Source organism: Pseudophryne corroboree, chromosome 3 (genome assembly GCF_028390025.1).
Source record: "Pseudophryne corroboree isolate aPseCor3 chromosome 3, aPseCor3.hap2, whole genome shotgun sequence".
Classification (NCBI taxonomy): Eukaryota; Metazoa; Chordata; class Amphibia; order Anura; family Myobatrachidae; genus Pseudophryne; species Pseudophryne corroboree.
In genome coordinates this window covers 362,997,782-363,023,820 of record NC_086446.1, presented here as the reverse complement: position 1 = coordinate 363,023,820, position 26,039 = coordinate 362,997,782, and the positions used below count along the sequence as shown (strand labels likewise).

The 26,039-nt window shown below is 42.7% G+C and overlaps 1 protein-coding gene across 1 annotated transcript in view; it reads right to left on the bottom strand.

Annotated features, from left to right (window-relative positions):
* Positions 1 to 26,039, bottom strand: part of LOC135057277 (vasoactive intestinal polypeptide receptor 1-like) — a 335,092-nt gene that overhangs the window by 4,935 nt on the left and 304,118 nt on the right. Inside the window, exons 14-15 of the mRNA XM_063963168.1 lie at positions 14,973 to 15,102; positions 2,781 to 2,822 (exon numbers count right to left, since the gene is read on the bottom strand). Coding sequence (XP_063819238.1) covers positions 2,781 to 2,822; positions 14,973 to 15,102 — 172 coding nt within the window. The remainder of the gene's footprint in view (positions 1 to 2,780; positions 2,823 to 14,972; positions 15,103 to 26,039) is intronic.

The window sequence follows — 26,039 nt, the reverse complement described above, 5'->3', positions numbered from 1 at the left end:
TGTGACACATTGCTGTCGCTCCACCTATCATTGTGGGAAATAATTACCACTGTTGTGACTAGAGCTAAAGGGGGATACTCACGGAGCGATATTCTAAGCAATCTGATTAGATTGCTTAGAATTTGAGCATTATCGCTCCGTGTGTACCCCTACAGCGATAGCGATGCGCAGCCCCGCGCATCGCTATCGCTGGTGCTAGATTGGCCTGCATGCAGGCCAATCTAGCGGGTTGCTCACTTCACCCGCTGGGTGAAATGAGCGGTCCCCCCGCACGCTCAGCACAGATCGCGCTGTGCTGAGCGGCGGGAGAGATGTGTGCTGAGTGGTTCGCTCAGCACACATCTCTCCCGCATCGGCCCGTCTATATGAGCCTTAAGAGTTTGTTAACCTAACCTACTGTGTGCTGTCTCTGCCTATGGATATATTGGTCCCGCATAAATAACCAATTCAGAATCTATTTCATTGTTTTTATGCTAATAAACAAAAATCAAATAAAAAAAATAGAAATAATGGGGTTAAGTCCCATGCAAGCTGGCATAGCATACTGTAGCTCATATTTGCGCTGGTCATGCTCCCATGAAGATTTCCATGGTTTTGACAATAACCTCATGCCTGAGCCAAAATAGAAAGAACTGTGTAGATGATGTACAGTAAGGGCAAGTTAAATTCCATACGTATGCAGACAGGGTAAAATACTCATGGGAAAGCCATATTATTTGTGAGTGGTCAGTTGCTCAAAGTAGTATATAATGATGATAATTACAGCCACTAGCAAAATGCTTTTGATTGGCTCCGTTCACAATGATTGATTTTTTATTCATTGCTCGGGCATAGATTATGTTTTGCGCTATTGTTTTTTTTCATATATGACATGGGAAGTTGTTTCTTCTACAATAACAATGTTTGAAATTTAGTTGATGCCTAATAGTAAAAAATATGTGTGCCTGCTGTAAACCAGATGCATATAAATTTACTACTGTTCACCAGAACGCATATGTGCAGAAATACGCTATTATTGCATCATTTTTCCTACTAGAAATTACAGTAATTTTGCAGCCAACTCTGCATCAGCCCAACAGTTACATACCAGTACACAGGGTTGGACTGGGTCACAAGGGAAATCCCCGGTGGGCCCCACTGCCTGGAGCCCCACCTCCTCCTATTGGGATCAGACTGTGCACCTGAATTATACTTTATACTGCACAAGACTATGGTGTGTTTCCTACAGGGCATTGCTGTTTTTAATCTGGTACATTATCATGCATGGAGTACCAGTATTTACTGTATGTATTTATCAACTCTCTAATGGTTAGGTAACCTATGTGGTGGCTGGCCACACCCCTTCTGGAGACTAACCACACCCCTAAACATGGGCATAGCCAGAACTTTGTGGGCCCTATAGCAGCATTTTGAAGGCTCCACTATACTAATGCTTCTAGAGAGACACCTCCCTGCAGCAGTTGTTTATTTTATGCCCCCATAATAGTGCCCTATTTCATTTACTGAACCACATTAGTACACATTGGGGGTAATTCCAAGTTGATCGCAGCAGGACATTTTTTTAGCAGTTAGGCAAAACCATGTGCACTGCAGGGGGGGCAGATATAACATGTGCAGAAAGAGTTAGATTTGGGTGGGTTATTTTATTTCTGTGCAGGGTTAATACTGGCTGCTTTATTTTTACACTGCAAATTAGATTGCAGATTGAAAACACCACGCCCAAATCTAACTCTCTCTGCACATGTTAAATCTGCCTCCCCTGCAGTGCACATGGTTTTGCCCAACTGCTAACAAAAATCCTGCTGCGATCAACTTGGAATTACCCCCATTATGTCACATTGCAAGGCTGCCTGTATACATTATGCAACATAGCACCCCCAGTTCACATTAGAACATACCACGTCCCCTGTTCATATTATGACAGATTACGGTGCCCCCAGTTCATATTATGTCACATTACAACAGGGGCATGACTAGATATAATGTAGGCCCCAAGGTAAAAGTTTGTAAGGGCCCCTATGTACTGTACCATCCAATGGTGAAAAATGTATACAATACATGTAACTTTGATAGGGAAGGAAGGGCCCCTCTAAGCTCTGGGCCCCATAGCAGCTGCACTCCCTGCACCTATGGTAGCTACGCCCTTGTGTACAAGATAATATAAAAGAAAAAATCTAAGGGCAGGTACTTTTTAAGTGCTACTTGTTTAATAAACATCAATAGAATCAAGCATGTAACACTTCTTTATTCAGTACATAAAAATGATGGGGACATCAGAAGAGCATGGGAACATCAGGAATCATCCATACCTTTCAACCATCCTGCTTTTGGGGGTGAGGTGCTGCAGCCAGACACCCTGTCCCGCCACCTAGAGCTCTACAGTTGGGAGGTAGGCATATACAAGCGTTGGGTATGGGTGACCAGTGGCTGGAATGCTGGCAGTGGGGCTCTCCCACTCTCTGGGTGTCGTGGACACCCACAAGTGGGAATAGTCCTCGGCTCCTAGCTGGCATTTTGTTGGCCGGGATCCCAACGTCGGTATGTTGACTGCCAGGATGGTGACTACATCCCATATATAATAACACATTACTTATAAGAACAAGGGGAAAACCTAAAGCTGTGGTCGCAAGGAAAAGCGACCTCTAGCTGAAACAATTAGCAAGGTCTCTCTTATAAAAGTTTTATTGTTGTAAAGCTGGAGCTACCAAATTACTAAATTCTTAATGCAGAATCATTTTTGCAATTTTGTATGTGCAGTTTTAGAGAAAATAAGTTCTCACCTCTCCATTGAGGAAGCAGTACAGCAAAGCCACAATGAACCCCTGGTAATAACAGAACAAATAAATGAATCAGCATACATTTCCTTGGTAATTAGTACAGTATTCTAATGATGAGTGGTGTCACCATATTATCAAGTCCATTTACAAATCCCTCCAATGAAGGTGGTTCTTCTAGGTCCATCTCTGCAGAATATTCACCATTACCACCACCTATCCACTCAATTACTGGTAGGTATATGTATGAGCCAAGAAAGTAGTACCCCTTATATATTTTACGTTGCACAGTAGTGCCACTTATTCATGTTATGTCATAGAATAATGTCCCTTATACATGTTACATCACACAGTAGTGCCCATTATTCACATTGTGTCACACAGTAGTGCCCCTTATACATGTTACGTCACTTAGTAGTGTCCCTTATACATGTTATGTCAAACAGTAGTACCCCTTATTCACATTATACCACACAGTAGTGCCCTTTATGCATGTTAAATCACACAGTTTTGCTGATTGTTCACTTTATGTCACACAGTAGTGAACCATATACATGGTACATCACTCAGTAGTGTCCCTTATTCATGTTATGTCACACAGTAGTGCCCTTTATACATATTACATCACACATTAGTGTCTCTTATTCATATTATGTCACACAATAGTGGCCCCTATATCACACAGTAGTGCCCCTTATACATGTTATGTGACACAGTAGTGACCCTTATTCACATTACGCCACACAGTAGTACCCATATACATGTTTCATCACACAGTTGTGCTGATTATTCAAAAGTCGTGGACAGTCCTATAGATAAGGGGACCAGTGATATTACTGACTGCTGGCTAAGGCTGTAATTCTGGACCAGCTAGTGCGCAGTCAGCTCTGTGTGATCTCAGTTTGAAAGAATGGGATGCGGGCACAATACCAACCCCCGGGATTCCAACCGGTGAACAGCCCGGCGGTCGGCATGCAGACCAACAGGGACTATTCCCACGACACCCATAGAGTGGAAATAAAACCTATGGCCAGCGCATCAAGCCACAGAGTCCACTGCATGGCGAGCGCAACTAGCCCGCAAGTGGCATCATTGCACTCACCCCCCTTTCTCTATCGTCCTAGTGGATGCTGGGGTTCCTGAAAGGACCATGGGGAATAGCGGCTCCGCAGGAGACAGGGCACAAAAAGTAAAGCTTTAGGATCAGGTGGTGTGCACTGGCTCCTCCCCCTATGACCCTCCTCCAAGCCTCAGTTAGATTTTTGTGCCCGGCCGAGAAGGGTGCAATCTAGGTGGCTCTCCTAAAGAGCTGCTTAGAAAAGTTTAGCTTAGGTTTTTTATTTTACAGTGAGTCCTGCTGGCAACAGGATCACTGCAACGAGGGACTTAGGGTGAGAAGAAGTGAACTCACCTGCGTGCAGGATGGATTGGCTTCTTGGCTACTGGACATTAGCTCCAGAGGGACGATCACAGGTACAGCCTGGATGGTCACCGGAGCCTCGCCGCCGGCCCCCTTGCAGATGCTGAAACGAGAAGAGGTCCAGAATCGGCGGCAGAAGACTCCTCAGTCTTCTTAAGGTAGCGCACAGCACTGCAGCTGTGCGCCATTTTCCTCTCAGCACACTTCACACGGCAGTCACTGAGGGTGCAGGGCGCTGGGAGGGGGGCGCCCTGGGAGGCAAATGAAAACCTTTTTTGGCTAAAAATACCTCACATATAGCCTCCGGGGGCTATATGGAGATATTTAACCCCTGCCAGAATCCGTTAAGAGCGGGAGACGAGGCCGCCGAAAAAGGGGCGGGGCCTATCTCCTCAGCACACAGCGCCATTTTCCCTCACAGAAAGGCTGGAGGGAAGGCTCCCAGGCTCTCCCCTGCACTGCACTACAGAAACAGGGTTAAAACAGAGAGGGGGGGCACTAATTTGGCGTTAGAAATATATAAAAAAGATGCTATAAGGGAAAACACTTATATAAGGTTGTCCCTATATAATTATAGCGTTTTTGGTGTGTGCTGGCAAACTCTCCCTCTGTCTCTCCAAAGGGCTAGTGGGTCCTGTCCTCTATCAGAGCATTCCCTGTGTGTGTGCTGTGTGTCGGTACGTGTGTGTCGACATGTATGAGGACGATGTTGGTGAGGAGGCGGAGCAATTGCCTGTAATGGTGATGTCACTCTCTAGGGAGTCGACACCGGAATGGATGGCTTATTTAGGGAATTACGTGATAATGTCAACACGCGCCAAGGTCGGTTGACGACATGAGACGGCCGACAAACAATTAGTACCGGTCCAGACGTCTCAAAAACACCGTCAGGGGTTTTAAAACGCCCGTTTACTTTAGTCGGTTGACACAGACACAGACAGGGACACTGAATCCAGTGTCGACGGTGAATAAACAAACGTATTCCTTATTAGGGCCACACGTTAAGGGCAATGAAGGAGGTGTTACATATTTCTGATACTACAAGTACCACAAAAGAGGGTATTATGTGGGATGTGAAAAAACTACCGTAGTTTTTCCTGAATCAGATAAATTAAATGAAGTGTGTGATGATGCGTGGGTTCCCCCCGATAGAAAATATGGGCGGTATACCCTTTCCCGCCAGAAGTTAGGGCGCGTTGGGAAACACCCCTTAGGGTGGATAAGGCGCTCACACGCTTATCAGAACAAGTGGCGGTACCGTCTATAGATAGGGCCGTCCTCAAGGAGCCAGCTGACAGGAGGCTGGAAAAATATCATAAAAAGTATATACACACATACTGGTGTTATACTGCGACCAGCGATCGCCTCAGCCTGGATGTGCAGAGCTGGGGTGGCTTGGTCGGATTCCCTGACTAAAAATATTGATACCCTTGACAGGGACAGTATTTTATTGACTATAGAGCATTTAAAGGATGTATTTCTATATATGCGAGATGCACAGAGGGATATTTGCACTCTGGCATCAAGAGTAAGTGCGATGTCCATATCTGCCAGAAGATGTTTATGGACACGACAGTGGTCAGGTGATGCAGATTCCAAACGGCACAAAGGTGTATTGCCGTATAAAGGAAGAGGAGTTATTTGGGGTCGGTCCATCGGACCTGGTGGCCACGGCAACTGCTGGAAAATCCACCGTTTTTACCCTAAGTCACATCTCTGCAGAAAAAGACACCGTCTTTTCAGCTTCAGTCCTTTCGTCCCTATAAGAGTCATATCTGCCCAGGGATAGAGGAAAGGGAAGAAGACTGCAGCAGGCAGCCCATTCCCAGGAACAGAAGCGTTCCACCGCTTCTGACAAGCTCTCAGCATGACGCTGAGACCATACAGGACCCCTGGATCCTACAAGTAGTATCCCAGGGGTACAGTTTGGAATGTCGAGACGTTTCCCCTGCGCAGGCTCCTGAAGTCTGCTTTACCAAGGTCTCCCTCCGACAAGGAGGCAGTATGGAAAAAAAAATTCACGAGCTGTATTCCCAGCAGGTGATAATTAAATTACCCCTCCTACAACAAGAAAAGGGGGTAATATTCCACACTATATTGTGGTACTGAAGCCAGAAGGCTAGGTGAGACCTATTCTAAATCTAAAAAAATTTGAACACTTACAAAGGTTCAATCAAGATGGAGTCACTCAGAGCAGTGATAACGAACCGGGAAGAAGGGGACTATCTGGTGTCCCGAGACATCAGGGATGCTTACCTCCATGTCCCAAATTTGCCCTTATCACTAAGGGTACCTCAGGTTCGTGGTACAGAACTGTCACTATCAGTTTCAGACGCTGCCGTTTGGATTGTCTACGGCACCCCGGGTCTTTACCAAGGTAATGGCCGAAATGATGGTTCTTCTTCGAAGAAAAGGCGTCTTAATTATCCCTTACTTGGACGATCTCCTGATAAGGGCAAAGTCCAGGGAACAGTTGGAGGTCGGAGTAGCACTATCTCGGATACTGTTACAACAGCAGGGGTGGATTCTAAATATTCCAAAATCGCAGCTGATCCCGACAACAAGTCTCCTGTGCTTAGGGATGATTCTGGACACAGTCCAGAAAAAGGTGTTTCTCCCGGAAGAGAAAGCCAGGGAGTTATCCGAGCTAGTCAGGAACCTCCTAAAATCAGTGCATCATTGCACAAGGGCCATGGTAAAAAAATGGTGACTTCCTTCGAAGCAATTCCAGTCGGCAGATTTCATGCAAGAACTTTTCAGTGGGATCTGCTGGACAAATGGTCCGGATCGCATCTTCAGATGCATCAGCGGATAACCCTATATCCAAGGACAAGGGTGTCTCTCCTGTGGTGGTTACAGAGTGCTCATCTTCTAGAGGGCAGCAGATTCGGCATTCAGTTTTGGATGTTGGTGACCACGGAGGCCAGCCCGAGAGGCTGGGGAGCAGTCACACAAGGAAAAAATTTCCAGGGAGTGTGATCAAGTCTGGAGATTTTTCTCCACATAAATATAGCTAAGGGTAAATTTATAATGCTCTAAGCTTAGCAAGACCTCTGCTTCAAGGTCAGCCGGTATTGATCCAGTGGGATAAAACATCACGGCAGTCGCCCACGTAAATAGACAGGGCGGCACAAGAAGCAGGAAGGCAGTGGCAAAAACTGCAAGGACTTTTCGCTGGGCGGAAAATCATGTGATAGCACTGTCAGCAGTGTTTCATTCCGGGAATGGAAACTGGGAAGCAGACTTCCTCAGTAGGCACGACCTCCACCCGGCAGAGTGGGAACTTCATGGGGAAGTTTTCCACATAATTGTAAACCGTTGGGAATTACCAAAGGTGGACATGATGGCGTCCCGTCTGAACAAAAAACGGGACAGGTATTGCGCCAGGTTAAGAGACCCTCAGGCAATAGCTGTGGACGTTCTGGTAACACCGTGGGTGTACCAGTCGGTGTATGTGTTCCATCCTCTGCTGTTCATACCTAAGGTACTGAGAATTATAAGACGTAGAGGAGTAAGAACTATACTCATGGCTCCGGATTGGCCAAGAAGGACTTGGTACCCGGAACTTCAAGAGATGCTCACAGAGGACTTATGGCCTCTGCCGCTAAGAAGGGACTTGTTTCAGCAAGTACCATGTCTGTTCCAAGACTTACCGCAGCTGCGTTTGACGGCATGGCGGTGGAACGCCGGATCCTAAGGGAAAAGGCATTCAGGAAGAGGTCATTCCTACCCTGGTTAAAGCCAGAAAGGAGGTGACCGCACAACATTATCACCACATGTGGCGAAAATATGTTGCGTGGTGTGAGGCCAGGAAGGCCCCACGAAGAAATTTCAACTCGGTCGATTCCTGCATTTCTTGCAAACAGGAGTGTCTATGGGCCTCAAATTGGGGTCCATTAAGGTTCAAATTTCGGCCCTGTCGATTTTTCTTCCAGAAAGAATTGGCTTCAGTTCCTGAAGTCCAGAAGTTTGTCAAGGGAGTATTGCATATAAAACCCCCTTTTGTGCCTCCAGTGGCACTGTGGGATCTCAACGTAGTTCTGGGATTCCTCAAAACACATTGGTTTAAAACCAGTCAAATCTGTGGATTTGAAGCATCTCACATGAAAAGTGAACATGCTCTTGGACCTGGCCTGGACCAGGCGAGTGTCAAATTGGTGGTTTTTTTCTCAAAAAAGCCCATATCTGTTTGTCCATTCGGACAGGGCAGAGCTGCGGACTCGTCCCCAGTTCTCTCCCTAAGGTGGTGTCAGTGTTTCACCTGAACCAGCTTATTGTGGTGTCTTGCGCCTACTAGGGACTTGGAGGACTCCAAGTTGCTAGATGTGGTCAGGGCCCTGAAAATATAGGTTCCAGGACGGCTGGAGTCAGGAAAACTGACTTGCTGTTATCCTGTATGCACCCAACAAACTGGGTGCTCTTGCTTTTAAGCAGACTTTTGCTAGTTGGATGTGTAATACAATTCAGCTTGCACATTCTGTGGCAGGCCTGCCACAGCCAAAATATGTAAATGCCCATTCCACAAGGAAGGTGGGCTCATCTTGGGCGGCTGCCCGAGGGGTCTCGGCTTTACAACTTTGCCGAGCGGCTATTTAGTCAGGGGCAAACACGTTTGTAAAATCCTACAAATTTGATACCCTGGCTAAGGAGGACCTGGAGTTCTCTCATTCGGTGCTGCAGAGTCATCCGCACTCTCCCGCCCGTTTGGGAGCTTTGGTATAATCCCCATGGTCCTTTCAGGAACCCCAGCATCCACTAGGACGATAGAGAAAATAAGAATTTACTTACCGATAATTCTATTTCTCGGAGTCCGTAGTGGATGCTGGGCGCCCATCCCAAGTGCGGATTATCTGCATTACTTGTACATAGTTACAAAAATCGGGTTGTTATTGTTGTGAGCCATCTTTTCAGAGGCTCCGCTGTTATCATACTGTTAACTGGGTTCAGATCACAGTTTGTACAGTGTGATTGGTGTGGCTGGTATGAGTCTTACCCGGGATTCATAAATCCTTCCTTATTGTGTACGCTCGTCCGGGCACAGTACCTAACTGAGGCTTGGAGGAGGGTCATAGGGGGAGGAGCCAGTGCACACCACCTGATCCTAAAGCTTTACTTTTTGTGCCCTGTCTCCTGCGGAGCCGCTATTCCCCATGGTCCTTTCAGGAACCCCAGCATCCACTACGGACTCCGAGAAATAGAATTATCGGTAAGTAAATTCTTATTTTCTGCCAGCCATCTAACAGGCCGGCATCCCGCCCTCCAAACCGCCGGTCTCACGAACCCAACCCAAAAGAATAGCTATGGATTTCATTAGGCCTCCAATAAGATCTGACAATGCAGAAATAAATAGGAAACCTTCGTGCGCAAATGTAGCAGCTGGTATAGTCTCAAAGCTACTAAGGAGGTTTTCCTTCACTCCTCACCCATAAAGTGCACAACAAAAAAATAGAAACTGAGACTTAACTAGCGCGTTCTTAGTTCCTGCTGATTCTTATGATTCCACAGAATTCCATTAATCAAGATCGGGTACCATATGGAGAGAGAGAGTATGTATATAGTGAAGTACCGTTTTAATAGTATAACATATATCACATACAAATGAATACAGTAAAATTGATAAAATATCCAATATATTGCACAATCCCTTCAAGCATAAAATAGGAGGACGGGCTAATTACCAGATGGTTCTGAACTGTGGTTTAGACAGTTCTGAAAACGCATGAAAGATGTAATGTGGGGTTTCCGGATAATCCCACCATGCAAATCAGGTCTTGTTGAAATACTGGTCCTTACGTCCGTCCCCAGGCTTGTCAGGAAAAAAACCTATGCGTTTCCACCCCTAGCTGGGGTCTTTCTCAAGGTTTTACAAACTGATTCAGTTTGTAAAACCTTGAGAAAGACCCAAGCTAGGGGTGGAAACGCGTAGGTTGTTTCCTGACAAGCCTGGGGACGGACGTAAGGACCAGTATTTCAACAAGACCTGATTTGCATGGTGGGATTATCCGGAAACCCCACATTACATCTTTCATGCGTTTTCAGAACTGTCGAAACCACAGTTCAGAACCATCTGGTAATTAGCCCGTCCTCCTATTTTATGCTTGAAGGGATTGTGCAATATATTGGATATTTTATCAATTTTACTGTATTCATTTGTATGTGATATATGTTATACTATTAAAACGGTACTTCACTATATACATACTCTCTCTCTCCATATGGTACCCGATCTTGATAATGGAATTCTGTGGAATCATAAGAATAGGCAGGAACTAAGAACGCGCTAGTTAAGTCTCAGTTTCTATTTTTTTGTTGGGTCTCCAATAAGACCTGCCTCAGGCCATCAAAATAGTTTGGTGACAGTGGATTATGCTACCAGATACCCAGAAGCAATAAGCAATAGCATTGCGCAATACATCAACAAAGACTATTGTTAGAGAACTAGACATGTCTTTAGCAGATTGGAAATACTTAAGGAAATCCTGACTGATCTGGGTACACCATTTATGTAAAAAATCATGAAAAATGTATGCCTCCTATTTAAAATTCTTCAGTTAAGACCCTTCTTGTATCACCCCCAGACTGATGGTTTAGTGGAGAGATTTAACAAAGCTTTAAAACACATGTTAAAGAAAGTGGTGGATAAAGATGGAAGAGACTGGGATTATTAACTACCTTATTTATTGCTGGTCATAAGTGAGGTTCACCAATCCTCCACAGGGTTTTCACTATTTAATTTGGGAGACACTGGACATTGCAAAAGAGACATAGGAGGGGCAATCCCATTCACATAAAACTGTTATTTAGCATGTGTCTCAGATGCAGGAGGGGATTGCTGCAGTGGTGCCAATAGTGAGAGAGCACTTGGAACAGTCTCAACAGGCACAGCAGCAGGTGTACAATTGAAATGCCCATTTACATGTCTTTGCTCCTGAAGAAAAAGTGCTTGTTTTGGTTCCCACAGTGGAAAGAACATTTTTGGCTAAATGGCAAGGACCCTTTGAAATCCTAGAAAAAGTGTTGGAGGTTAATTATAAAGTGTATCAGCCTGGGAAAAGAAAGCTGGAACAGCTTTACCACGTAACCCTTATAAAACCATGGAAGGATAGATTGGCTATATCAGCCATCCCAGCCCCTCCAGTGAGCCCAGTATCTTTGGTTCCTGAAGTAACAATAGCTAAAACCCTCTCAGCAGGAGGCTTAAGAATTTCTTATAAGAAATAGACTTTTTTCTCAGACATACTGGTTAAAACAACAGTCATTAAACATGACATAATCACTGACCAAGCCCAATGGGAAGCAGTGTCTAATGAAATGTAAAAAATGTTGGAGTTGGGAGTAATTGAAGAAGATTCACATAGTGAGTTGTCAAGTCCCATTACGATGCCAGATGGGAATTTGCACTTCTGCAATGATTGCCTTACGATGAATAATGTGCCAAAGTTCGATGTCTACCCAATGCCTTGGGTGGATGAACTTATTGAAAGGTTAGGAACAGCAAGGTACTAAACTACTCTAGACTTAACCAAAGATATTGGCTAGTGCCATTAACCAAAAATGCCAAAGAAAAGACAGCTTTTTCTGCACTAGAAGAACTGTTCCAAAACAATATATTGCCATTTGGATTACATGGGGCACGGGCTACCTTTCAGAGAGTGATGGATAGACTTCTAAGGCCCCATAGACAATATGCTGCTGCTTATCTGGATGATGTAATCATCTATAGTCCTGATTAAAAGTCTTACTTACCCAGAGTACAAGCAGTGTTTGACTTCACCCATAAGGCAGGATTGACAGCCAACACAAAGAAATGTTGTCTAGGGATGGAAGAAGTAAAGTATCTTGGATACATTATTGGCAGAGGTATCATAAAGCTCCAAGTTAATAAAATTAAGGCAATACAAAATTGTCCATGACGCCTAAATAAGAGGCAGATGAGAGCATTCTTAAGAACCATAGGGTATTATAGAAGGTTTATACCCAACGTTTCCACTATTGCAATAAGACTAACAGATCTTACCAAGGGCAAACAGAAAGTGATGGTTAAATGGAGCCCTGAAGCAGAAAAAGCTTTTCAGGAGTTGAACGTAGCAATACGTACCCAACCGGTTCTGATGACGCCTGATTTTAAAAGGGAATTTGTGGTGCAAACTGATGCATGGGATTTAGAGATTGGTGCAGTCCTGTCCCAAAGATGGTAATGAACATCCTCTTAATTCACTAAGCAGAAATTTAAATATACCTGACAGAAACTATACCACTGTTGAGAAAGAAGCATTGGCAATAAAGTGAGCATTAGAAACTCTCAGGTACTACTTGCTAGGAAGATCACTGATCTGCTGTATCTGTCTGTCTGTCTATTTACATATATTAGTAAATATACTGATAGTGCATGAATGATAATATAGTACTTGATTGATAACATGAATGCATTTAGTGGATGTCTGAGAATAACGAGAGAATGGGAGAATAATTAGGTGGTTCTCGGTATTGCAAAACTTTAAATCTTCAGTAGAGCACAAGCCAGAAAGCCAACTGGCCAATGCAGATGCTTTGTCTCATGTGTTTTGTTCAGGGGCTGCAGTTGTTCTGCACCACAGGTCGAAACAAAGGGTGAGGAATATGTGACAGAAGCACTGGTAAAGTGATAAATAAGAGACATTTGTCTCAGGTTTCTGGACTATGTATTTTAAACATATGTGAAAGTAGGTAAGATTACCTCGAATGTTCGTAGGATCAGCACTGGGGCCTCTAAAGGGTGTGTCCTCTCACCTATGCTCCTCTCTTTGTATACCAATGATTGTGTGGCTAGTGAGCAATCCATGAAATTCTTGAAATATGCAGATGACACCACTGTCATTGGTTAATTAAAAACGGGGATGAGTCAGCATATAGAAGAGAGGTGCACCAGTTGGCCCGGTAATGCTGCAGGAACAATTTGGAGATAAAATCCACCCTCTTAAAACAGTTGAGATGGTTGTGGATTTTAAAAGGGGGCTTGGTTTCTTCCCTCCCCCACTTGTGATTGATGGAAATGTTGTGTCTATGGTTGACTCTTTTAAGTTGCTGGGGTCCACAATTGCATGAGATCTTAAGTGGGGTCCCAATATTGACACCATTATTAAAAAGGCTTAGCAGAGATTGTAATTTTTGCATCAGCTGAAAAAGTTCAATCTTCCTTTGAGAGTTGCTGAGTCTTTTTTACTCTGCTATAATTGAGTCTGTATTGTGTTAACCAGTTATAGTTTGGTTTTGTTCAGCTACAGAACATGACAGGCTTAGGCTTCAAAGGGTTGTGAGAACAGCAGAAAGGATTACTGGGGCTGATCTTCCATCTGTTCAGGAGTTATATTTTTCTAGGGTCAAGAAACGGGCAACTAATATTATAAGGGATCAGTCGCATCCTGGATGTTCCCTGTTCCAAATGCTTCTGTCAGGAAGGAGCTATAGAGCACTGCCTACAAAAAGCACTTCACACTGGAATAGGTTTTTTCCGCAAGCGGTTTGCTCACTGAACACTTGGAAAAAGGAGTTTGGTGTACATTTTTATGTATTATGCTATGTATTGTGAATGTGAATGTCAATGTATGATGTTACTGTATGTGCTAAACAAACTTGATTACAGTTTGGGCTTTCGGTAAAATCCAAAAATGGGTCCTGTGTGTGTGGATGTGGGAGAGAAGGAAGGGTTCTATCCACATTTTGGGTTTTTAGGCCTTCATCCTGACATCATGGTTAATGTACAGCTTGCAACTGTAAGATGCTGATATAAGCTGTGTCTGGGCCTGTCTATCCAGGGAAAAAGGCAGCAGGTCTGTCATGAGACATTATGATTTACTGATTGTAAGTACTGTGCAGATGTCTTTGTATTTGGAAGGAGAAAAGGGTCCCACCACCCTAATAGAAGCAATCTATTATGTTTAGTTAGTGCAAAGACAGGCTAGGATTTATTTTATGTATTGCACAAAAAAATAGCCACGGCTAATTGCATGAAAACCCTGGACTGGTATGCTGTTTTCCTGGCTGCTGTGTGTTTGGAGGTGTCCATCTACCCCAGGAGATGGCACCCCTGCCCTAAACTCCTCACAGTATCTATCTATCTATCTATCTATCAATCAAATGACAGACGGGCACTATGACATGGGAAGAGGAGGGGCGTTTATTTTGTGCGCACACCTGCAAAAATTGGGGATTGTCTCACAACAAGTACATAATAAGGGATGGGGCCTCAATGGGAATGCCATAGCCATATGATAGGGGGAGGGTGATGCCATGGAGAGGCAGAGGGTAACAGAAGAGAGAGGATGATGGAGAGATAGTAATGCAGGGGAGAAGAAGAGGGTAAAGCAGTGGGTGACAGGGAGAGATAGAGGTTGACAGTGAGAAGCAGTGGGTGATGCCAGGGAATGGGTGACAAGGGGAGGCAGTGGGCGAGGCCAGGGAATGGATGACAGTGGGAAGAAGTAGGTGATGCCAATGGAAGGCCTGATTGACAGGCAGAGGCGTCTGGGGAGAGGGAAGAGGTGGGGCAACAGGTGTCGCCCCATTTTCCAGGAGTGGCGAGGCCAAGGACTGGGTCGCCTATTTATCCTAAACCTTAATATTTTTAATACTTAATTCAAAGTCAATATTCCACTGATAATATGAGTACAGTATATTAAGGTGACTGATAGTTTTCATGTCAAATACACGTTTATAATTTTTTCCCCACCTTTACTGTATTCTGCTGTTTTTACCTGATCATATATCATTACTGAGTAAACAGAAAGTAAGGGAATTACCTGGTTTGATCCAAGAACAAGTTCAAAGTACAATCTGGCCCAGACACCGATATGTTCAGGAAACAAAGCAAAGACAACGTAATGAATTCCAAACAAAGGGATCAGGAGAAGAGTGGACTTTGCTAGTCTCCTAAAAAAAGAAATTAATTTTATTTATCTTTTTTTTTAATCCTTAAAATTGTATGTGTAAGCTTGTTTGCTATAAATGTGTCAACAGCCAGGCTTCAGTGATATTATTTGCTGGTTGAACTATTTTAATCAATCTTTTCCACCCAAGAAAGTGTAGGATTATTTTTATCCTACACAAGCTTGCTGCCTAGGTGTCATCCTTGACTCTGATTTGTCCTCTGTTCCCCACATTCAATCTGTCTCAAAATCAAGTAACATGCATCTAAAAAACATATAAAAAATCCAACCATACCTTACACAAGACACTGCTAAAACTCTAATCCATGCTCCCATTATCTCCCGCAATGATAATTGCTATTTTTCTCCTAACTGGTCTTCCCAAAACAAGACTCTCACCACTACAATCCATTCTGAATACAGCTACAAGGCTAATCTTCCTCTCTAGACGTTCATCGTCTGCAGATCCATTCTGTCAGTTCCTCCATTGGTTACCTGTATTCTACCGTATTCAATATAATGTACTTTTACTGGCACAGAAGGACATTAACCAAACTACACCAACGTACATCCCTTCGCTTATCTCAAAATATCTCCCAACCCACCTCTTTGCTCTTCACAAGATCTGAGACTCTCATCACAACTCATTACTCGCTCCCACTCCTGATTGCAGGACTTTCTTCGGGTTGCACCCACTCTGTGGAATTTCCTACCATGCACAATAAGACTCTCCTCTAGTCTCCAAACCTTCAATCGTTCCCTGAAAACTCACCTCTTCAGGCAAGCGTATCAAATTCCTGAACCGCCCACATAACTTTCATAAAATTTCCTATCAAATTGCATTCACTCTGCACAGTCCACACTCCGCACATATCCTCACGTCTTCTCATTATTTACTTTCCCTTCCTCTCGACCCCGGTTCATCATTGCTGTATGACCATATCATACAGCCCACCAAGAACCTTTGCAATCTGGTGGACGACTCTGCAATAGATAGCACCTATCCTCGTGTAGACATGCCTATTTCCCTATAGATTGTAAGCATGTGAGCAGGGCCTTCCTACCTCTATCACTGTTTGTTATTACCCAGTTTTGCTATATAATTGTTATTTCCAATTGTAAAGCGCAAAGGATATTTGCTGCACCATATAAGAAACTGTTAATAAATAAAATAAATAAACAAGCCTTTATTTATTGCCACAAAGGGTCCGCAGTGCCTTACAAAGCATATAATTAGAAATAGTATAAACAAAACAAGAAAATAGTGACTTACAGTGCAGAACATTGCAGGACATGGTTTATAGACATTGCTACATCAGCAGTTATAATACTCAAATAAGCAGCAAGGCTGCAGAACCCAAGAGTTAGGCTCCGTTGTAGGTATGAGTGGAAGGAGAAGATGATGGTATAAGTTAGGGAAAGAGAAGCACATGAGGGTGGAGGGTCCTGCTTGTAAGAGCTTAGGGCCCTACACACTGGCCGAGGTGCCTCTGAGGTGCCTAACGGCCGATACGGCCGACATATGACCCGGCAGCACGCGGGTGGGGGAGGGGGGGTGATGGGGGAGTGAAGTTTCTACACTCTCCCCGTCACCCAAGCCCATAACCCTGCATGCCAATATGGATGAGATTGTCCATATTGGCATGCATGTATATATGACTCGACACCAACGATGAATGAGCGCAGCGCCGCGCATCGTTCATCGTTGGTGCATACACACTGAAAGATATGAACAATATCTCATTAATGAACGAGATCGTTTATATCTTTCTGTGTAATCGCTATGTGTGTAGAACTCATTACAGTATAAAGAGAAGAGAGACAGACGGGGATGACGAGTAGACAGTGAACAAGGAGCATGGAGTAGTGGCTTGTGAAAAAGTCTAACCACGAAACACGTGTCAATCGGCGTTATGGCTGCTACCCTCTATAGAATTTATACTTGCAAAATGTATTACTGAGACAGTCCCTTTACTAATGCAATTATATAAATGAATGTGCAAAATACGTATGATCATCTAGTGATGCTTATTTAGGGACTAGATAGGAGCTACTAAGATTTGAATAATAAGTGATACAGGAGGCAAAATATAGCATTCGTGTCAACTTTAATGTTGGTGTATAGGACATGTGATTTAATCCACATATTCAGCCGCTGTGACTGAGAAACTGGATTTGTATTTATAACATTAGTGTTCATAGTGACTATTCACTGCAATAATTTGGTATCTATCATACTAATAGCCATTAGTGTTTGTGCTAACACAGAAACAAAGGTGCACATACTATATTGACATATTGGACCAAATTAGGTCTTACATTTGATACGACCGTGCAAGTGTAAATAAAACCACAACAACAGCAATGTATTATGTAAAATAAAGTTTATTAAATTTACCACAAAGGATAATGATCTCACATACAAAATGATATATATGTGTATATGTGTATATATATGGCAATCATACAGTAAGAGGGAAGTCCAGGAGCAGAGCATGTTGGGAGGGGTCTATTTACTAAGCCTTGGACAGAGATAAAGTGGATGTTGATAAAGTTTCCTGCAAAACAAGACCAGGGTCAGACTTACTTACCCTGTGCGACGGATCCAACGACGAAGGTGCCGGAATTGACATCAGACATCCACCCTCCAAACGCCTGGAAAACGGCTATCCTATGACCACCTCCCTCTGATGAGGACCAGGATACAAGCACCAATACTGATATGCACAAGTTATTACTTTATCTGATTCCGACAGAGACTTGGACTTAAAAGACCAGGGGATCGACAGGCATTGTGTCAAGCCGTAATCCGGTACGCAATATTATTCTTGTGTGTGACAAAAACTGTATTAAAGGATACTACACTATAGGCGCTCTGCTATTTCTTCCTCTATTTGCAGATGTGTATATATATATATATATATATATATATATATATATATATATATATATATATAGGTGTACAGCTCAGTTTCTCATGCACGTGCACTGATTACCATTGTATGAGCATTGAGCAGTGTTCTGTGTAAATTAAATCTTACCACAGCAGCATAGATTCATTGTATCGAAGTGCAGATCATGCTATACAGAAAGCAACACTTATCAATGCACTGCTTCATTTGTATCAGTGTATGTTACCATTCAGACGGACAATAAATGTAATACAAATAATCTAAAGCTACTGACAGACGTTTATATGCTTATTTATGACTGTGCACAGTGGCAAATTAATTGAGAGCATTCAACTGAAATAAATACTTACTGCTGTTTAGTGGATAAATTGTTCCCACACTTGCATTTATATTTATTATAGAGCAGACACTAAGGGGGTCATTCCAAGTTGATCGCTTGCTGCCGTTTTTCGCAGCGCATCGAACAGGTTACTACTGCGCATGCATATGCACCGCAATGCGCAGGTGCGTCATACGGGTACAAAGCGGATCGTTGCTGGGAGATGGATTTAACGAAGAATCCATTTGCACAGCCGAACGCAAGGAGACTGACAGGAAGAGGGCGTTTGTGGGTGGCAACTGACCATTTTCAGGAAGTGTTTGGAAAAACGCAGGCGTGTCCAGGCGTTTGCAGGGTGGGTGTCTGATGTCAATTGCGGGACCAAAAAGACTGAAGTGATCGCAAGGGCTGAGTAAGTCCAGAACTACTCAGATACTGCAAAAAACTTTTTTGTCTCGCTCTGCTGCACACGTGTTTGCACACTTGCAAAGTGAAAATATACTCCCCCGTGGGCAGCGACTATGCGTTTGCACGGCTGCTAAAAGTAGCTAGCGAGCGATCAACTCAAAATGACCCCTAAGTGTCATACAGTCCACTTAGAGTCACTAATAAATCCATATATATTTACTTATTGTTGCACTCAGTGGTAAATTATCTAAGGGCACTTAACTGAAATTATACCCATTGTCATACAGCTGATAAGCTATTTGTCTGTACACTTATATTTAGTACAGACAGTAAATTTTATATAAATAATTTAAAGCAATTGACCAACATTTATATGCTCTTTTATGGCTGTATACAGGGGATCCGGTCTGAAGATCGACAGTGTCTAAGTCGACAATGTTTAGGTCGACCACTATAGGTCGACAGTCACTAGGTTGACAGGGTTGGAAGGTCGACAGGGTTTCTAGGTCGACATGTGCTAGGTCAACAGGTCAAAAGGTCAACATGAGTTTTTCACTTTTTTTTTTACTTTTTCATACTTAACGATCCACGTGGACTACGATTGGAACGGTAACCTGTGCCGAGCGCAGCGGTAGCGGAGTGAGGCACCTTGCCCAAAGCTCGCGGGCCATGCGAGGGGATGCGGTGCACTAATTGGGGTTCCTAGTCACTCTACGAAGAAAACGACACAAAAAAACACACCTCATGTCGACCTTTTGACCTGTTGACATAGCACACGTCGACCTAGAAACCCTGTCAACTTTCCAACCCTGTCGACCGAGTGACTGTCGACCTATAGTGGTCGACCTAAACATTGTCGACCTAGACACTGTCGATTTGGTGATCCACACCCGTATACAGTGACAAAGTAAATGAGAGCATCCAACAGAAACAAATACTTATAAAAAAAGAAAAAATTGGGCGCTAATGTTTAAATCGGATGGTAGCCACACGTTCCTGGGGCCTGGTTTCTCTGCCTCCACTTAATAGAACAAAAACAGAAACAAATTGGAACTGCGCATATCATCCAATTAAAGACATTTATTCACTATCACAATCCATAAAAACAATTATACAATTACCGGACGGATTTAAATATATTACACATAAAACAATAAGTATACTAATTAGTACCCTCAATACCTCTATAAAATAAAGTTACCACACAGGTGTAAATTCTTTACAATATAAAAACTTATTGCACACATAATCGTTTCACTGATTCATATAACTACTCATAGGTGACTCCTATAACCTTGCAGGCGTCCCTGCAATGTATAGCAAATAATTAGATGTCCGCAGAATTTGTTAGTATAACAGCAAAGCAATGTTAAAATTCTCTTATCATCCACCTGTATCTGTGGGGTTGTACTAGATACCAGTCACTTGTAAAAAAATTACCCATGAACAGTAGGTCAGCAAAGCGGTATTAGTGATGCGGTTATAGCAAGATTGTAAATGTCCTTCCCTTTAGCACTAGGGTATTAAATTATAAGGCAGTCTCTGAACAATGAATGGCTGTGAGAAATACTCTGGTCTGGGAGCGCACTCCCTATTCCCCCTTAGCACTGGGGTCCGGATGTCCGGGTGCCGAGTTAGTTAGTAAGTCATCGTGCAAAGTATGCCTATAGAATGTCTTGTTAATAATTTAGCCGGCCGGCTGTAAACTCACTTATCCAATCCTCCTCAATCCTGTGGAGGATTGGATAAGTGAGTTTACAGCCGACAGGCTAAATTATTAAGAAGACATTCTATAGGCATACTTTGCATGATGGCTTACTAACTAACTCGGCACCCGGACATCCGGACCCCAGTGCTAAGGGGGAATAGGGAGTGCGCTCCCAGACCAGAGTATTTCTCACAGCCATTCATTGTTCAGAGACTGCCTTCTAATTTAATACCCTAGTGCTAAAGGGAAGGACATTTACAATCTTGCTATAACCGCATCACTAATACCGCTTTGCTGACCTACTGTTCATGGGTCATTTTTTTTACAAGTGACTGGTATCTGGTATAACCCCACAGATACAGGTGGATAATAAGAGAATTTTAACATTGCTTTGCCGTTATACTAACACATTCTGCGGACATCTAATTATTTGCTATACATTGCAGGGACGCCTGCAAGGTTATAGGAGTCACCTATGAGTAGTTATATGAATCAGTGAAACGATTATGTGTGCAATAAGTTTTTATATTTTAAAGAATTTACACCTGTGTGGTAAGTTTATTTTATGGAGGTATTGTGGGTACTAATTAGTATACTTATTGTTTTATGTGTAATATATTTAAATCCGGCTGGTAATTGTATGATTGTTTTTATGGATTGTGATACTGAATAAATGTCTTTAATTGGATGATATGAGCAGTTCCAATTTGTTTCTAGAAACAAATACTTACTGCTGTTTAGTGGATAAATTATTCTCGCATTCCTACTTATACTTATTATAGTGCAGACTCCAAGTGTCATACAATCCATTTAGGGTGATAAACAAATCCATATACATTCATCTATTATTGCATACAGAGGTAAAACATTTGAGAATTCTAATTGGAATCATTACCCACTGTTATACAGCTGATAAGTTATTTGTGTGCACAACTATATCTATACTTATTATTGCAAAGTGCTATGTAGACATTCAACCAATACTTACCTTAACAATTTTAGTTGATACATTGTGCTATAACATACTGTAGGTTAATGGTGTGTGTAGAATATACTCATGGGTTTACCATACATAGTGTACCTTATAATCACTTACCTGTTATCTAGATACAATTCAGATTACATTGTGCTATAATATAGGTCAATGGTGTGTGTAGAATATATTCATAGGCTTACCATACATACCTTATAATCACTTACCTGTTATTTAGATACAATTCAGATTAATAAGGTGACTTTGAATGTACATGTAAGCTCATTCTTACACTCCATGATTATATTATACATACTTACCCTAGATTGATCCTTTAATAGATATTATATCTCAGACTAGCAAGAAAAACCGCAAGAGACAAAGATAGTGAGCTGTTCCGCACTAGGCCCCTTCTTGAATAGAAAGATTACCAAAAGGGGCAAACAATATATACTATATCAAAATCGGTTAAGATTAATAAATGACCAAATACCTCAATAAACAATTGTATGAAAGCTCTTTTCAAATATAATGATGAGGGTTGGTGTTGCTCCCCAGAGTCAGGAGGATTACAATCGAAAAGAAGGAGGAAAAGAAGACTCTATTATGGGGGCACTCTTATATGATTCCTCCAGAGCCAGTTAGGACCAGACAGCCTCAAAAATTAAAATGTAACTTTTATTAATACCAAATAAAATTTAGCATAAGGGGTTTAACTATGACAGACATAACATACACACACAAATATATAAACTCACTAAACCTGTATGTAAATCCGGTATGATGATCACATACAAACACAAAAGTTTGTATCAGATGTTAAAATTACATAAGATACTAAAATCTAAAATCATCATTGACTTATAGGGTAAACCACAAACCAGTCAAAATTATCCGGAATATTTCCGTATTACTCCTTGCTCAAATTATATCAAAAGGTAGAAAATATATTCATTGTAGCGCATATCCATATGGTGCTAAATCCTGATTATACAGTAATGAGCAAACTTGCCCATAATCAGTCCTTAATCAGATGTACACAACCCTTCCTTTTAATTGTAATCAGTTGGACCTAAAGAGATCAATCACAGTTATTAAGTGATCTATAGACATAGATATAGTATCCTCCTAAAGAAACATTGTAGTCACTTGTGCATCAACAGGAATCTCAATCTCAGTTGAACATGCTGGTTATTCAGAGCTCTGTGGACTTTTTGCAACAAATTGAAACACATGATAGATTGAGAAACATAATAGCTATCAGTACATTATCATAAATTGAACATGTTAATTAATAAAAGCACCGTCAAATTATTAAGCACATGATGTATATATGTTGCAAAATATACTGGAATTGATTATGAGGCCTTCCAATATTGGATTCCTGAGACCTCTATCACCACTAGTGACATAACCTTCCTTACCAAGCTGAAAACCTCTACCACAGTAATTCCGTATGGACAAATAAAATTTGGTATGCAATTAGCCACATTGAGGTTTGATAAAGTGTATTCACAGTATACCCGTCGATCCAGTTATACATCACTTCTGCTGTCACACTGTCTTAACGTCCAGTCACCTATAATGGGCCAGCGGACGGTGTATGAGAACGCGACGCCGGGGATCAGCTGGGTGAGAAGAAAGGAGAGAGAGCCGTACTGCTTTTCCTGTTAGAGCGGTAGTGACACCTTGTTATCAAAGGACATTGCAAGGAGTCACTCCGCAATCACGGGATGAGAGCTGTCTGAAAGAGGTTATGTTACCTATTCTAAGGTCGGCAGGGGAAGGAAAATGGAGCATAGGAAGACCGCTGGTCTGTGGTGCCCGCGTCTTAGAACACAATTGAGTGTGGATAACGCCTTTCACCCATCGGCTTGTTCACATTGCTGCACTTGTTTAGCATGTCAATATATATATAATAGAGTCTTCTTTTCCTCCTACTTTTAGATATTATATCTGTAATACTTACCTGGAATTGATTCTTTATACTATATATACTTACCTGGAATTAATCCTTGAATAGATACTATGGGGTAAATTTACTAAGATGGGAGTTCTATTTAAGATGGGATGTTGCCTATAGCAACCAATCAGATTCCAGGTATTATCTTCTAGAAGGTGCTAGATAAATGAGAAGTAGAATCTGATTGGTTGCTATGGGCAACATCCCATCTTAAATAGAACTCCAATCTAAGTAAATTTACCCCTATGTCTGTAATACTTACCTACACAAGTCCTCAAGTAGTACTGTGCTCCATCCTCAGTTACGGCATAAAATAGGATATAGCAGATGGGTAGTGTGCTTTGATTTTAACATTACTAGACTGCATATTTTATTCACTATATGTATGTATGTTTGTATTGTCTTTAATCTGTGATTAGATGAATTTTACAGATATAATAAAAGTTATATTTTAATGAATTATCCTTTTGTGCGCCAACAAAGAGACATTCTTCGGACTTCCAGTTCCGGCATGGCGGAGTAAGCAGCAGCTCCTGTGTGCTCCTCCGTTGCTGCCAGCCTCACTGCTCATTTAAGGGACGCTCTGACTCTCAGCTCCGGTCCACGGCTCGGGTCACTGCCCGCTGACCGATCTCCTCCCTCCCACCCCGTCAGCCGCGCGTGTCGTGCAAGCTAACACAGCGCGCTCCGGGTCTGGCCTGTACGGCTGCGGACGGCCGTGCTCTGCAACCCGGCGGCTAAGGCTGTCGCTGACCCTCGCTTCATCTCACCTCCGGAGCGCACTCCCCCCCTGGCCGCTGACAACTGGGACTCCCTGTGGTGCTGCTCTGCCCACTGCAGGGTCCGGTGCCGAATTACTGCTCCAGGCCTCAGTGTCCTTTTTGGTGCAGGTCAGTTTACAGTTTACAATATATATTTGTGCATTATGGAAAAGTTTTTGGGCCCACCGGCAATAGCCAAGATCCCGCCACCTGCGCTGCCTCCCAGGCAGGAAAAACGCCACACGGATCAGTCCTCTACAACCAGCACGGATTCTAGCCCGGTGAAACCAGCAGCTAAGAAACCAGTTAAGGCAGTCTCTGACGTCTCACAGTTCCAGGTACATGATGATATTGACTCCCCCAATGCCTCCCTGACTTATAAGGATATGGTAGCGGCCATTCACGATACTATGGCCACCCTGCTGCAGAAAGCAGTCGGAGATATCAATATGCAACTGCAGCAACTTTCTAGCAGGGTATCCAATACCGAGGTTAGTTTAGGGGTCACTATAGATGAGGTCGAAAGTTTGAAATCCACTGTGGGGCATTTAAAGAAGGACAATAAACACCTCCTTGATAAAATGGACAATATTGAAAACCGCACGCGCAGATGCAACTTACGCGTAATAGGTTTGCCCAAATCATTCAAAGGCCCTGGGTTGGAACAGTTTGTCCGGAATACCTTACCGAAAATGCTCAACATCGAGGCTGAGTGCGCTGACATGGTGATTGAACGTGTACATATGGGAGACCAGGCACGTGCAGGTTCTACTAGGCCACGTGTAGTTATTTTAAAAACCCTGAACTTTCTTCACAAAACCGCTATTTGGAAGGCTTCTCGCAAAGTTGATCTCCAGTGGGAAGGTGCCGCTCTGCGGATTTTTCAAGATTACTCTGCAGAACTTTCTCGCCTTCGCAAAGCCTTTAACCCCATTTGTGCCTTCCTGGTTAAAAACAAGCGGAAATTTGCTATGTTGTATCCAGCTCGACTCAGGATTTTTCAGGGATACACCTTCACTGACTTTACCAACCCTCTTAAAGAAGAGGCTGACTCTCTTGCTCAAGATATTTCGGACGACCCGGAGGGATGATTCTTTCCTCGGATTTCTTTTCAGGTTCCAGTCCTGCCCCTTGTGGGCTTGATTACGCTGTTGCTGTCGGGTTTTGGCATTGCGTCCCGCATTGCTCTAATTTCTTTGTCTTAATGTTCATTTAATGAGCTTAACTATATGTTTTACTATTTGTTTTGTTATTTCAATGTTGCTGGCGGTAACGGAGCAGCCCCCACCTCTCTGTTGGTACTATATGGTTACAATCACCAACTGTTTTTGCTTCACCCGAAGTCTGTTTATTACTATTTTCATTTTTTGTGTAATGTCTATCTCATTACCCCTGCTTTTGCTGTCTAATTTTCTCTTTCTCAATCTCTTTTTGTTTGTCACCCCTGTTGTGGTTTTCTTTCCTAATGTTTTACCCTTCACCCCCCCCCCCCACCCCCCGATTCCCTCTAACTTTCATAGGGATGCGATATCATACCGTGCTTCACCTTTGCCAGATGTTGTATATTTCTTTTTTGTGGTATGGCTACGGTTAAGATATGTACATTTAATGTAGGAGGTATTAACACACCTGCTAAGAGGCGAAAGATATTATCTTATATGAATAAAAACCATATTGACATTGCATTTTTACAAGAGACGCACCTGGTTCTACAGGAAACAAAAAAGCTACAGATGTTGAATTGGTCCTTATTAGGTGCAGCATCTCTTAATTCAAAATCTTGCGGAGTGGCAATTTTAGCGAGACGTTCTCTTCCCATTAAAGTATTGTCGGTGGATGCTGATCCAGATGGCAGGTACGTCCTTGTGCATTTCAAAATGGGTAGTAAACTTTATCA